This window comes from Pleuronectes platessa, chromosome 6 (genome assembly GCF_947347685.1).
Source record: "Pleuronectes platessa chromosome 6, fPlePla1.1, whole genome shotgun sequence".
Lineage (NCBI taxonomy): Eukaryota > Metazoa > Chordata > Actinopteri > Pleuronectiformes > Pleuronectidae > Pleuronectes > Pleuronectes platessa.
In genome coordinates this window covers 10314222-10330201 of record NC_070631.1, presented here as the reverse complement: position 1 = coordinate 10330201, position 15980 = coordinate 10314222, and the positions used below count along the sequence as shown (strand labels likewise).

At 42.6% G+C, this 15980-nt stretch overlaps 1 protein-coding gene across 1 annotated transcript; it reads left to right on the top strand.

Moving 5' to 3' along the window:
- The first annotated feature begins 976 nt into the window (after positions 1-976).
- On the top strand, positions 977-14745 carry top1b (DNA topoisomerase Ib). Its single transcript, XM_053425035.1, has 21 exons — positions 977-1117; positions 1410-1434; positions 4277-4373; positions 5328-5460; positions 5784-5839; positions 5922-6026; positions 6133-6223; positions 6323-6408; positions 6507-6622; positions 6711-6832; positions 6940-7062; positions 7147-7334; positions 8358-8502; positions 8645-8788; positions 9363-9548; positions 10119-10187; positions 10303-10417; positions 11102-11229; positions 11382-11476; positions 12179-12328; positions 14273-14745. The coding sequence occupies exons 1-21, from the start codon at positions 1085-1087 to the stop codon at positions 14373-14375; spliced, it is 2310 nt and encodes a 769-aa protein (XP_053281010.1). The 5' UTR covers positions 977-1084; the 3' UTR covers positions 14376-14745.
- The last annotated feature ends 1235 nt before the right edge of the window (positions 14746-15980 follow it).

Here is a 15980-nt window from a genome sequence, read left to right as displayed (position 1 = left end):
CACTGTGTGCTGCATGACATGTAATTTGACAGTGTGGGCTTCCTGCTCCATCATACCAGCTCTTCAGCATTTGATTTAAGCTTTCTCTTTACGCCCCAACAATTGCAGCTCTTTAAGGGTGAACGTTTTCTTTGTCTTTTAGATCTTTAAAAAACGTGATTAGCCTATTTAATTTACTATTTTCTAAAATGTAAACCAAAATAATAAACAATAAACAAAGTAAAATAATTGGCCTAGTAATTAGTAAACCCTTCAAGGGTTCCCCAGACCTCACAGAAACACATTTTTGAGAAAAACGCACACAAGTGCACATTGACTTTAACATGAAGGAGGAGAGGGTTTGTGGCGTATACTGCAACCAGCCACCAGGGGGTAATCATGGGGATTTGGCTTCACTTGTGGGAAGATGTGAAAATGATGGTATGTACGCAATTTCTCACAAGTGTAATAGATGTGTTACAAACATGTAACTTAAATTTGATTCAATTTACATTTAATTCAATGTGGTAAATGTGTAGTAAATAACTGACTAAAATATTTACCAACAGTTTAAAAGCACTGGAAATGACGAGGTGAACTAGGGGCCCCACAATTTACAAGGTCATATCCCAAACATTATTTTCCTATTCTAAACAATTCTATTTACTATATTTGTTTTAAAAAATGTATGTTTCAACTCATTTAAATTAGTAGAGATATGACTCACTCTCCTCCTTTATGTGTTTATTTTGCCTGAAAATGTTTTATTTGTCTTATGAAATGTGCTTTAGAAATAAAACTTGCCTCACAAAGGGCCCCACGTTTTTATCTTCTCGTGCATCGCCCCTGGAGGAACCAACATAACAAAGGGATGAATTCGGAGGAGATGAATGTGTCCTCACTGGTTTGATGGCTGATCCTTGTGGATGCTGGTTCCTGATGGGACCGTGCGTGTTGCCCGTGAGCCTGCGGACATGCGCACTGGGTGAACATCGGGACTCCATTCCATAGTGACAGTGAGGTTCGATACCCTGACATCCCGAGCAGCTGTCTGTCTGCGTGTCTGCTGTGGTACGTCCACCTGCGTCACCTACAACAATCCACCATGAGCGGGGATCACGGACACGGAGGCTCGCAGGTATGTCTGTAATATATGTGTTTTCCTCTGCAGCTGTTTGCATGAATACCACAGCAATAACACAACTGTCAAGTATCAACCATCTTGATGGAATAATGGCTCAGATCGTCACAAGTTACATTTTAATCTTTGTTATTCCAGGGGAAACTTTGAGATCATGTGCGTTTTACAGCTGCAAAAACAAACGCATCCCTCTGTGACATGCCCGTGCCTATTGAAACTTGAATAACCCCAGAGCTACCGGCATTTGCCAAATTGAAACATTAAAAACCTCCTTTCTCTCACTTTGCAGGTGAATTCCGGAGCCAAAGGAATCGGTAGGTCCCCTGATGAGGGTTTCTATTCTCACCGATTAGTATTTCCAGTCACAATCGTGATGTGTCTGCTGATAGTTTTGCAGAAAAGGACAGAAATGGCGTCCCAGAGACTAAGTCCCTTCTCCTCCACTCTCTTGCGGCTATTGTTCAAAAAGGGGGTCTGAAACGTGCACCTGCGACCCCCGCATGTTTCACGCGGGGGGCTGATCCGGACAGGCCCGGCGTCGTGGTCATTCTGCACGCTTCAGCCCGGCGGTGCGTGCGTGCAGATGCGGTGAATTTTGGAGCCGAAAGTGGCCAAATTGGGGCTGAGGACTTAGTCTCTGCGCCATTTTCTTTTTCTGTGGTGAAGCAGCCAGGGCGCCGACCAGCGCGCCGACTGTCTGCCGCGATATGGAGGCGAGAGCTGGGCGAGCTCTCCAACTCGTCCCCGCCCGCATCTCACCAACATCTGCCTCCACATCTGTGCGGGAGACATCCGTGATCCCTGCGACAGGGAATCCTCACACTTTAAAACTGTAGAGTCACAGAAAAGAAAGTTGCACACGATTAACAACCACAATGCCCTGAGCTGTATTATTGTCTGTATTATTGCAGTCATTTTAAAATCTGTCCACACAGACAAATGCATGAATAACAATGATTATAATTATAAACTTTATTTAAATAGAACCTTTCGAAACACTGTTGCATGGGGATTTATAAGTTGAACATGAAAAAACTGAAGGCACACATGGGGAAATAGTTAAAAAAAAACCACTTACATACAATTTAAATGCAATTTGAAGATAATAGAACAAAAGAGCACCGATACAGAAATGAAAAAAGAGTGAAAACCAGATAAAATAAAACATCTAATGATTAAAATAGACGTTAGGAGCAGAACTAGGAGAACACACACCTGTAAAATGTGACAAGTGGATAAAAACTAGATTGCTTGGATATACAATATACCGACTCAAATAAGCTACTATTATACGATTGTTACATCTGCCATTACTGCTCCCTTCATCTTCTTTTGCCTAACTACTTAAAACAATGATACATCCATTGTACTTCTGTCCCTCACATGTGGTTCTCTCCCGTTAAGAGGTCTTTCTGATGATTTCCCCTCAACCTTCCTTGAAGGTAAAGGGCAGAGGATTTTAAACATCGTTGAGACAAATAGATAGTTATGAATATGGGCTATACAGATCAAATTTGAATGATTGATAAGGAGTTTGCCTGAGTTCTCCTCAGGTTGTTCCAAAGAGTGGGAGCCCTGAGAGAAAAGGTCAAGTCACCTCAGGGCGAGCAGGACCTTCGCTGAGGACCTCAGGTTACGACCGGGCACATATGCTGTCAAAAGATCTGAATGTCCTTAAGTGCAAGTCTGGAATTGGTCTTAAAAGTTACCGTAAGAAAAACAAACTTCAAATCAATTCTAAAATGTTATGGAAGCCAATGAAGAGAAGCTCAAATAACATGCTTCATTTTAACATTACTCCTGCAACATTGAGATTCACTTACATTTTCTGTTTGAAATCAACGTGTGGGTTTCATTAGCAGGATGTGTGTTAGTGTTTCACATGACAATAGCAGGTAACACCGTTATTAAACTGCCATGACAACAGGATGCCACGAGGTGATGATCAAGCCAAACCGGGGTCTCCCTCACGAGCGATTTCACTCAGCAGGAAATATTTTTAATATCAACACTCGAGTGAAACAGCAGCAGCAGTGCAAGTATTTGAGGAGCTGCAGGGAGAGCAAGAGAGTGATTATCTCTCTCAAGTATTATATCATCATCTTTCTATTAAAAATACATCAAACGTTGTGTAACAGCTGAAAAAAAGGCTCTGTTAAGATAAGTATTAGAGACGAGGAATATTGTGACTGTACAGTTGGACTATTACAGTGAATAGCAAAGAGCAAAGCCGAAGTGTGCAAATAGCATCAAATATTTTACATAATTCGTCATAACATCTACTGTGAGTAACAATATGTACACGTCTTATGGAAATACCGACAACAATATTAACAGCAACACTTGCAGTAAACCGTTCATAAAGACAGCCACTGTTATCTTTTTTAATAAATATCTAAGATAATACGCAGCTCAAGCCCAGACCCACTCACTCGTTTGAAAAATGACACCTGCATTTGAATTGTAATCCAAAAACTAAAAATGAAATCGTATACTTCAAAAATAGCTAAATGATATTTTTATTATCTTGTCTGAATGGCCACAGCACCTTTAAAACTGCTGGCTATGCTGGCCCCTCATTGAACATTGGCCTGTGGTTTCTACTCATATTTGGTCCCTGTTCTTATGTATAACAATGTTTCTATCAACTATCAACCATCAGCATCAAGTTCCTTTTTCCTTAATGAGGCAAAGACCATCAGAGACTCATGGACGAACAAGCTGTGGCACCTGAGAATAAAACTCACTTGCAAAACGTCACTTATAGAGTCACAAAATGACCAATCGACACAATACATGATGACAAAGGGATACATAATACAAAGAGATGAATAATAACTACAAGGAGACACAAAATAATTACAAATGACTACAAACTTTCAGTCTGGGTGTTTTAAGTCGTGTAGGGGCCTTCTGTCTGAGGCTGTGCCCAGGGGCCCATTGTCTTATAATCTGTGTGTGTTGCATGTGATGCTGGGCACTGATGTTCATTCAACAGTAGCATTGATAATATAGAAGAAATAAGGAGTGCGTTCTTTTTCAGCTAAACCTTTGAGTGTAGGCAACCAAATGTAGAAAAGATTTAGAAAACTGTGCAAAGATGTTCTTTCATTTGTTTTTGTTTTTATGCTGAACAAGCTGATCTCTCCTTTGTAGACTCTCACAAACACAAAGACAAGCACAAAGACAAGGAGCACAGACACAAAGATCACAAGAAAGACAAGGAGCGGGAGAAGATCAAGCACAGCAACAGGTAGGAGGTTTACATTGACACGACTCTACTCCGGGTAGATGACCTGACCAATGCAGGTGTCTTCAGCCAGAATTGATGTTCTGAAGTTGCCTAAATCCCCTGAAAGGATTTTTTAACAGTGGGGAATTCTGTGGGTTGTCCCTTTCTTTGCTGAATATTTTATACAGTCAGGATGAAACATGGAAACTCAAGCTTTCCAACACACATGAAATAATTCTGTCAGCGAGTTCTGCTGACTACATTGAAACTGAAACTGATCTCAGACATGGACTTCGGAAACGTCACTGATCCGGATGTTTTGGTTTATTTCACGACTATACTAGCATCGGCCCTTAGTGTCAAAAGCTCTTTAATCTCCTTGTCTTTCCAAGTTGACATCTTCTTTTGTGCTTCTACGTGTTTGGCACCTCTTTTGTTATCCTGGGATATTTTTATTGTTTTAGTTTTTCAGTCCTGGTGAACCCCCCGGTCGGTATCCTGCTGTGTTCTCACTTGGGTTCGTTGTTACCTTCTCCAGAGTTTTTACTTCTCACGTTCAGCCCCTCTGGATAATTCCTGTGGACTATCCAGAGTTCAGGGCATGTCTGAAAGCAGCTTACAGAGCCCTGTCATGTTAAATCAGCAAACATACATCACACAGACTCCCTGAAATCAGCTTCTTATGAACGACATCTGTAGTGCATTTGTAATTTGAAACACTGTGGCCACTGGTTTGGTTTCTTCTTTTGTCTTGATGAAATATTTGCGGGCTGCGGTATATGAGCGGAGTCATGACGTTGGCCCGTCCTGCTGGCAGCCGTCCACGTTTGTGTGTTTGTGTGAAAAAACGTTCCAGTTTGTATCGCTGGTGGTTACCTCGCCGTCAATAACGTATTTTTTTTTCGTGTCCTTGCATCCGGACAACGTCTGACCTCTTGCACCTGACCTCCGACCTCTTTGGCTTCTGCCTCCCAGCGAACACAAGGAGCACGCCGAGAAGAAACACAGAGACAAAGAGAAGCTGAAGCACAGCGACGGCAGCGCAGACAAGCACAGGGAGAAGCATAAAGAGAAAGACAAGGACAAAGAGAGGAGGAGAGAAGAGAAGGTTTGTTCAGTCAGTCAGGCCCCTCGTGGAAATATCACCATTTTCTAAAAGAATATTCTGTTACATCGAGAATAAATATTTATTTTTATTATAATCACAATGATTTAGTGGTTGAGATTCAACTCCTGTGTTTATTGATGTATTCCAAAGTCTTGCAGAGATCGATCTCATGAGAAAACCAACCATAAAACTAACAACGGTTACTTCAGCCGTCCATCAACTGCGATTATGAGTTAAAGTTCAGACTGTTTAAACGCTGCTCAAGTGCATTTTGATCGTCAGCGGACGAGGAAATCCAATAAACCGCTCTCCTTCTCCCACAGATCAAATCGTCCCACGCAGACAAGCCTAAAAAGGAGAAAGAGAACGGATATGTGAGGTAAACAGCATCACTGTGGTGTTTCTGATGAGAAACAAACATCGTTATGAAGCAGCTCAATATGTCGAATGTGTGACTTTAGAAACACGAGCCCGGCTGTCATTAAGAGCGAGCCCGAGGAAGACAACGGCTTCTACCCTTCCCCCGAAAACAACAAGTCCTTCAAACGAGAGTACGACGATGAAGAGTGGGTATCGTTCAAAGTCATCCCAAATCACCGTACTTATGTTTAAGATTTGATTTATTACTCTGGGTTCTGAAACACAATGTGGTTATCATCCTACCGCTTGCAGGTTTGAATACAAGCCCAAAAAAGTCAAGACAGAACACGACAAAAAGGCAAAGAAGAGGAAACACGAGTACGAGGAAGATGAGGAGGATGAGGTTTGTTTAGCCCCCCCCGACGTTATATTTGTGTTCTCCTGCTGGAACGTCAGCTGCTGATGTTCTTACGGTTCAATCTCTTCTCTCCCATTGGTTCAGGACATCAAGCCCAAAAAGAAGACAAAAGACAGAAAGGGAGCAGATGGAAAGAAAGCCAAAAAAGAGGAAGAGGAGAAGTGGAAATGGTGAGATCAATTTTTAAGGGGAAAATATTCATTTAATGCTTTGGGAAATCCCACCAAGATCCGTGTGAGAGGTTTGTATTTGTTGCTTCTTTGATTAGGTGGGAGGAGGAGAGATACACCGACGGCTCCAAATGGCGCTTCCTTGAACATCAAGGTCCAGTGTTCGCGCCCCCGTACGAGCCCCTGCCCGGCAAAGTCAAATTTTACTTTGATGGTGAGTCTGTGTGTGTGAAACCTAAGTTCTGATATATTTGTAATTATCTTTGCTTAGCACTAATGTATTGTTTTTTTAATATTTGTAGGTAAGCCTATGAAACTTAGTGCTCCTGCTGAGGAGGTGGCTACATTCTTCTCTAAGATGTTGGAGCACGAGTACACAACTAAGGACATCTTCAGGAAGAACTTCTTCAAGGACTGGAGGAAGGTGAGGACATGAGACAAGACACATTCAAGCGTGTCAGTTTGAATGTACAGATGTTGTGCGGGTCAAGCATTCAAATTGGGCTTCAGACATGTTCCCTTTCATTGTAGGAAATGACACCAGAGGAGAAGTCAAAGATCACCGACCTGAACAAGTGCAACTTCAGTGAGATGAGCGAGTACTTCAAGGCCCAATCAGAAGCCCGGAAACAGATGTCCAAAGAAGAGAAGCAGGTAGACGAGCGTTCACGCCGACTCGACCCCGGCCCCTGAAAGCATCATGAAGCCCTCTCACTGTGCTTTCCTGTTTCCACGCAGAAAAACAAAGAGGAGAACGAGAGGCTGCTCCAGGAGTACGGCTTCTGCATCATGGACAAACACAAGGAGAGGATCGGCAACTTCCGAATCGAGCCACCGGGCCTCTTCCGGGGCCGAGGCGACCACCCGAAGATGGGCATGCTGAAACGCCGCATCCGGCCCCAGGACATCATCATTAACTGCAGCAAGTGGGTAATCTCATCACGGCCGTTATCACCTGCCTCACTACCATGAATATTCATCCATCTATCTATTATGCATACCGCTGATCCTTCGAGGGTCTCAGGGGGAACTGGAGCCAAACTGCCATAATGTTGTAGGTGGGGTAATAAGGAAAGAATGTCGTGGGACACCTTAAGGGCAAACACGATGTGGATGTTGTTCTTTCAAAAGGTCACATTCAGACTCACCCATCTTTTCCTAGTTCAGCCTCTTTTTTCCTCTATCCCTTTATCTTTCCTTCCATCCTCTGTTATGTTGTAATTGTTGCATTTATTTACTCACAGAGGGAATCATTTTCTTCTTTATCTCTGCGCTCCCGTGCCTCCAGGGCAGTGTGTGTGAGAATAGTTTGTGGAAAAGCTAATTTGACCCAATCACATGGAGGCCAGCAGTAGAATGTACGTGCTGCACATGGCGTGAGCAGCTCAGTAGGGCAGATGTATCGCAGACACACACACACGCACATGCCGGGACTGTGTCAGAGGTGGTCTTCCTGTCCTGCTGCGTGTGTGTGCAAACAATAACTCTGCTCAGGGAGGACATGTTGACACCCACACACTGGTCTCACTAACCCTAAAATGAATCTTAATCTAATACAATTCTCTAGAATATATTACAATTTTTAATTCATTTTAGGAGAATTGTCTCATTAGATATAGAGGGTTTTTCACTAACCAGAAGCTCGGTGGTTCGATCCCTGGGTCTTCCAGTCCGCTGTCTGAATGTAAGCATGAATGGGCCTTGTACTGTAAAATACTTGTGAGTGGGTGAGAGGTTCATGAGACTGGAAAAGCGTGATATTAATCCAGTCCATTTACCTTTCATAGTTTAATTTACTGCACCAATGAGTGCGTAATAAACTCAGAGGTGGAAACGCAGCCTCATGCACCCGAAGAAATGCTTCAAACTGGGAAACACAGTGCTAAACATAGTGTGGGGGGGAAACTGTCAGGTTACTCATCCATTTACATCCACCTCCCTCTCTGCAGGGACTCCAAGCATCCCAAACCTCCCGCGGGGACAAAATGGAAGGAGGTTCGCCATGACAACAAGGTGACCTGGCTGGCTTCTTGGACGGAGAACATCCAGGGCTCCATCAAGTACATCATGTTGAATCCCAGCTCCAGGATTAAGGTAGCCCTGGTCTCCAGCCTCAGTTTTGTCTTAATGCTGATATGAGTATCTATTTATTTCTGCCATTTTTTCTTCGATAACAAACAAAAATTAGCTGTGTGTGTGTGTGTGTGTGTGTGTGTGTGTGTGTGTGTGTGTGCAGGGGGAGAAGGACTGGCAGAAGTACGAGACGGCCCGGCGGTTGAAGAAGTGTGTGGATCGCATCCGGACCCAATACAGAGATGACTGGAAATCCAAAGAGATGAGGATCAGGCAGAGAGCTGTGGCGCTGTACTTCATAGACAAAGTGAGTTAAACAATGTAAAACTGTAACGATGAAAACTACTAATACTAATGGCACTGGGTGAGCACAGTCCTGTACCAAGGCCCAGGAGTCCCTGTGAATCCGGCACCAAATCTGTCACGTTTGTTTTGACATTTCTAAAACCTGTTAAGATACATATAAACTGTAGTAACAGGTTTCTAAAAATAATTCCTTCTCCTCTGTGAAACCATTTAAATTGCTAGCTCAGAACTTTTAATTATTATTCTCTGAGAAATTGTGAAAAAGTAAAAAGCTAAAAACATTCCGATCTCCAGTGTTAAAGGAAGAGAAGAAAAATTCCCAGATCTCACAGGAATCTGCTCAGTAGGGTTTTCATAATCCTGCTCCCAAACAAATGGGCAGGGGGGCAATCATCACCTCCTTGGCAGAGATAGTAGCAGAACAGGAAGTGGGTGCCGACTGACCTGTTGGACTTGACTTTGGAATCTAATGTTTTTCTTTAATCTCACTCGAATCGTTATAGAACAAATCTTGAGAAGCTGTTTCACACCCAAATCTTGATAAAGATCATAAATGTATGGCATTTCCCTTGTAGCTGGCACTGAGGGCTGGAAATGAAAAGGAGGAAGGGGAGACTGCGGACACCGTTGGCTGCTGCTCGCTGCGGGTGGAGCACATCAAACTCTACCCCAAACTGGACGAGCAGGAGTACGTGGTGGAGTTTGACTTCTTGGGTAAAGACTCCATCCGGTACTACAACAAGATCCCCGTGGAGAAGAGGGTAAGACACAAGACTTGGGGGAAAATGGAGGGAGAGTCGTTAAAGCGAGGAGTGGAAGGAGAAAGAAGACAACACTGGTTTTATGAGGGTGGTGCATGTGACAGTGGTGTGAAGTTAGGGTTAATGAGAAAAGGAGTCACTTTGCTGAAAGGGATGATCGCACACACAGGTGATTAGACTCTAAAAGCTTTCCTCCTGCTGGGCCTCAGAGGGTGTTTCCTGTTATTACTGAAGTTTACTCACACTCACACACACAAACACAAACACACACACACACACACACACACACACACACACACACACACACGCACACACACACACACACACAATAGACATATGCACCTCAAATTCGTCCACAAACCTTTGCACTAGTTTTTTGTGTGCACTTCCTGTGCATCCCTACTTGCATTTAGATTTCTATACCAAAACTACCCACCAGACAATTAACCACCTACTCCTTAGAATTGATGTAGCACCCTCGTCTGGCGGAAAGGAGACACTGCATACAGGAACACAGCTCATTTTGAAGTTTTTTTCATGCTCTGTAAATAATTGCTGATTTCTTCACAGGTTTTTAAAAACCTTCAGTTGTTTCTGGAGAACAAGCAGCAGGAAGACGACCTCTTCGACAGACTGAATGTAAGAACCCCGTTTGAATATCTGCCTCCAGGGCCTCGCTCTAAAGGGGAATTGTAATCAGAATCTTTTGTGTCTGCTTACCCCAACTCTGCTTTATCCCCCCCCCGTCATACAGACGTCTATTCTGAATAAACACCTGCAGGAGCTGATGGATGGACTGACTGCAAAGGTGTTTCGTACCTACAACGCCTCCATCACCCTGCAACAGCAGCTCAAGGAACTTTCCTGCTGTGAGTGAGAGCAGTTTCAGTCAGCTCAGAAATACGAATTCATGATTAAGATGTTTCATGAGATGGATTCAATTTCATATTGTTTTTATGAGTAAAATGATTATAGGTTTAAACTGGACATAATGTCAGTTGGAGACTGAAAGACAATAATTGATCTTTAAATGTCCCTAAAATACATAAATGGAAACTAAAGTAAGCATAACAGCCGCATTGTTTATCAACATGAAAATCATTCATCACACAACATCAAATTTTTGATTTATGAGTGATCCGTCTCTTCAGCTATACATGTTTACATTATAGGTGCAACATGTTGTGTTTGTTTGCTATGATGGATGATTGAAATCTGTTTATTTTGGCGAGGACAGATAGTAAAGAAGAAGCTCCATGCAAATAAACCTGCTGGCTCTACTTAATAAACAAACTCAACACAGAACATTTAAAGTAATGTACAACTAAAAATGACTGACGAGGTCAAAAATATGTGAATATAATTCATACTTTATGCAACACAAATTAAATAAATCATAGATTTTCCAGTTACAAATATACTTCACTTCTTATTTACCGTACATGAATAAAATTTACTTTGAAATGCATAAGCAGCATTATTTGGGTCAGTGATTTCAAATTCCAGTCATTTGAAACCTCTCCCACCTTGCTTTGTTATTGTTGGGCCTCCAGCTGATGACAGCATCCCGGCCAAGATCCTGTCCTACAATCGAGCCAACCGGGCGGTGGCCATCCTCTGTAACCACCAGAGAGCTCCACCCAAAACATTTGAGAAGTCCATGCAAAACCTCCAGACCAAGGTATCCCCCCCCCCCCCGCGCGCTGTGACCTCTTTCGTCAGCTTTGTTGTCCCCTCACAGGAAATGATGTTTTTGTGTCATCTTGGCTGCCTGGAAAATTGTGAAAGATAAAGTGTCGCTACGATGAAGACGCAGATTTGTTGTGATTGCAGATTGACGAGAAACAGAATCAACTGTCGACAGCCAGGAAGCAGCTGAAGGCCGCGAAGGCCGAACACAAGGCTTCACATGATGACAAGAGCAAAAAGTAAGAACACCTGAGCGCTGCTGCTGAGACAGATACAGTTTGATCTGCTAACTCATCGCAGGTGGGAGAGAAGGCCACAGACTGTATTATGTTTAGGGCATCTAGTGCCCGGAGGCTGCATGTTCCCAGGATATCCTGAGAATGCCTTCACGGAACTCCTCAAATTCGGCAAAAACATACACTTTTACTCAAAGAGTGACCGGTTACATTTTGATGGTCAAAGGTCAAAAGGTCAAGGGCACATCGCCTTGCTTTGACCTTAAAAAATCAAAAATATTTGTGCCAGATGTGGTGAAATTCCCTTTGGGCATTCCACCACATCTGGCACAAATATTCACAATCAAGGATAACCTTAATAGAATTTGGTGGCCAAAGGTCAAAGGTCAAGTTTACTCTGACCTCAATTTCTGCCTTGTGAATGCAATTCCTTTTAAATTTTTTGGCACAAACATTCACTTAATTTTTGATTTCTTTTGGCAGCCCAAGTTCATGGTTGCAAAGCAAAGTGTTTATGTTTTTCTTGAACATGATATCTTAAGATCAGCTTCTTCAAATTTAGGACAAACTTTCACTTGAACTCAAAGATGGACTGATTCGATTTTGGTGCCGCAGTGCGGTAATTCTAGTTCAGTTCTTTCTATATCTCTCTCTTTTTGTATCTGTGTTAATTCCTCCCTGTGTGTGTCTTTGTGTCTCTCTCAGGACCGTGGAGGTGAAGCGTAAAGCTGTGCAGAGGATAGAGGAGCAGCTGATGAAGCTCCAGGTTCAGGCCACAGACAGAGAGGAGAACAAGCAAATTGCTCTGGGCACCTCCAAGCTCAACTACTTGGATCCACGCATCTCTGTCGCCTGGTATTTATGTTATGATAGACATTGTTTACCTGTGTTTATTAACTACCAGATGTTATTTCATCACAAGTGTCATTACAGTAGAAAACAATCCCTGTGACATTTAATGAGTAAACCACCAACTGTTTAATGGGCCATAGTGGTCGGGCGAGTGGGTGGGTGGCTGTGTGGGGGCCGCATATCTACCTTGGTGACAGAAAGGCAGGAAATGCTCTTGCATTGTAGGAAAAGGAGCAGCACAAGCAAAAAAGCTAACGGCTGCTGAAGGAAAATGAGAGGAAGAAAAGCGTGTGAGTGCGAGGAACAATGAGGTTTGTTTCTAAAAAACCAGGGAGCGTCCCCAAACAGCGCTCCTTCCTCCATGTGGGAAGTCAATGAGGTGCTGTCTGTGGCTGAATGGAGGGCCAGGCCACAGAGAGCAGGGAACAGTGGTCTGCCCTCGCTAACCCATGCCCCACAGCTATTTCTGGAGAGCCTTCTCCTCAAGCACAATGGATACAGGAATGCTCCGTGTTTTGCCTGGTTGTAAAGCGTAAGGGACGGGGTCCCCCTCACAGGGTGGTGCATGGGAACCTGGTCTGTGGTAGTATGTGTGTGAGTATGTGTAACAGAGATGAAAACACTTGACTTGAGTCGGGCTGATGGTCGCGGGGCTGCCGTGTTTTTCTGTTGTGCAGCGAGAATAGAAGGTTTTAGGCTCAGCTGCCAAAAACCATGTGTTCTTGTGACTCGACAGTTTAATAAACCTCATCAAATTAATTAATATTTATTTTTATTTAAATCCATTCAATTTATGCAGGGACCCTGACAATGGGGCAGAGCCAGGAATTTACTTTCACTTTCTTTAACAAAGTGAGACAGGGCGATTTTTTCACTTCACATTTTCACAGATTTCTCAGGGAATAACTCATTCATATCCATTTAAAATCTATGACATGCTGCATAATACTAGAATCGAGCTAGGATGTTCCTGCACAGGGAATTGGGGAACATTTAAGACCTTGAGCTTCTCAACCAATATTCAGAATTCCCACCAACAGGTCCAAAAATGATGTGTTTGAACCAAACAAGAGGAATTTTCACAGCTGACATTTGGCTTGTCATAGAAGACACAGCTCAGATTTGTACTTATAATAATAACGATGGCTCTATTCTACGCGAGTGAACCAGAAAGTCACAACAGTGTCACACAATAGACCTTCAACACAGCAGACCTTTCTTTGTGTCATAACAGGAGAAGCTCAGTTGTAATCAATAACTAAAATATGGAGTGCATTCCATTCAGGTGAGGTTAGTGTGAGGCCCTGGTATTATGCAAGCTGGCTCACTGTCACGGCCGAATGGAACACACCAGACAGGACTGAGACATCAATCAAGGAAGTTGTTTGACTTGTGCTGAATGTTGAATAAAAGAAAATGATAAGATCAGAAAAGAAATGATACAATGAGATTATTATGAGTCATAACTTGAATTCATACTTCATACTGGGTCCTGATGGGAATAAAGCCTGATCACCCTTAGTTACGAGTGTTGACTTAGAAACTAGAAACAAGCGTTGATTAGATCTAGATTTCAACTTAGAGCATAGGGAGCTAGTAGCTGCGTAATAGCACTGGGGGCCCGACTGTGCTGAGTTTTCAAGTCTTTAAAAGAATCTTAAAATTAATACTAAATTTAACTGGCAGCTAATGGAGAGGGTTGGGTAATAAAAAAGAGTAAACAAGGAGTGGTCAAGAATCAAGTTCATCTACTAAGTACACATGAGAGGGAGATTCTTTGTTGACTTCTGACTCACTGTCTAGAGCACTTCATGGAATTTTCCATTTATGAATAATAAGGAGTCATTTTTAGCCTCTAATCCAACTGTGTCTTCCTCTCCTCTCCTCTCCTCTCCTCTCCTCTCCTCTCCTCTCCTCTCCTCTCCTCTCCTCTCCTCTCCTCTCCAGGTGCAAGAAGTCGAACGTTCCCATTGAGAAAATCTACAACAAAACCCAGAGGGAGAAGTTCGCTTGGGCAATCGACATGGCTGAAAGGGACTATGAGTTTTAGAGACACTTCACGTTTTACCTTTTTATACCCGAGCCTTTGATTGTAAAGATGGTTCATAGTCTAGCGATCCCAGTTACTGTGGTCACTGCAGGGCTGTGAAGGAGGACCACGGATTGATAATTATGTGTATATATATGAATCGGTTGTGAATTTAGGAAAATAACTTTAACTATGTGACCAAGCTGGTGAAAGGTGTCGCTATTAAACCCAACAAAAATCACAGTAGTGTGTATGTAGCTGAGGATCGAACGACGATGAACACATGAGTATTACCGACTGAAATTGGAAAGCCATCAGATTTATTGAGACATTCTATATTCTCATAGAATAATGAATGAATTGAGAAATGTTTGTAGGGGGGGGGGGGGGGGGGGGGGTGAGAGGCAACACGAGAGACATGATAACCTGATGAATTTCAATTTGTGTGATGAGCCCTAGCACTATGCTCTTGTAATTATTAGCACACAGAATGTCATTGTTTTTGTTCAGTTTGATTTTGCTATTTATTTCAGGGATGTATATATTTTTTGCCATTTTTTTCAGCTACTAAGGTTTGCATTGTCAACAAAAAGCTCTTCATTGCTCATATGCAACGTGAGAATGCCTGTGTGTGCGTGTGTGTGTGTGTGTGTGTGTGTGTCCACAGTTTTACAGTGAGTGATTGCAGCATCATGTTCTGTGTGTCCAAGCTAAAAGAGACAGATGTTTCTTTAAGAGGGATGTGGATTTTGCCAAAACAACAAAAAAAAGACGTTTATCATTGTAGTGTCCTGTTGAAAGTGTCTTCTTCAAATTGATTTCCAAATGTGAATCGACGGTATAACGTTTGTCATTTATATTTCCTGCTATTTAAACACACAACTCTCTCCGATTGGTCGAATGCTTTTATTGTTTTGAGCTTTGTAGTCTTCAGAATAAAACATCAACCAAGTCTCTTTACTGTTTTTGTGGGTGAGAATGGAATTGAAACAGCCGACTCATGCTCTCGAGGAAACAAAGAGAAGCTAAATCTTGTCAAAGTTAATCAACAGTGAACAGTCGACCCCTTTTCCCCGATAACACACCTCAGCGATAATAAATGAATCAATACTAATCCCTTATTTTCCTTGTATTCGTCCCTACAAAGATAAATGATCGAGGTGAACTCATTTTCCCAGGAAGGAAAAAGAAAATAAATTAAATTATATGAATAAACACAACATTAGGATTTTCCAGTTAAATATTTAAGTTGTAATTAAGTGTAATAACAAGTTGCCTGTTACTTGATCAAGGTGATAAAGGGGCACAGTAGTGACGATGAGATGAGGGGGGGGGGGGGGGGGGGGGCTGCAGATAACAGGCTCCTATTGGACGGATGAGCTGCGTAAAGTAAACAGAAGATATACGAGCTGATACCGGAGGTAGAGAACTTGTCTCCAAAATAAATGCAAGAAGGTGTTTTCCTGCCACGTTCAACTCCTCAACAGACATGAATGTGTGTGTGGAGTTTGAAGCCGACTACATGTAAAGTCAGGTTTATTGAAATCAGTAAAAGTTGAAGGTGACAAAAGACCAAAGACCAAAGTAGTCGAATGTGCCAGTACAACTTATGAATTGAAAGTCCTC

Coding starts and splice junctions, on each gene's coding strand:
- top1b (XM_053425035.1), top strand. CDS start 1,085: ATGAGCGGGGATCACGGACACGGAGGCTCGCAG. Junction 5,461..5,783: donor AGAGGAGGAGAGAAGAGAAG/GTTTGTTCAGTC, acceptor CTTCTCCCACAG/ATCAAATCGTCCCACGCAGA. Junction 7,063..7,146: donor TGTCCAAAGAAGAGAAGCAG/GTAGACGAGCGT, acceptor GTTTCCACGCAG/AAAAACAAAGAGGAGAACGA.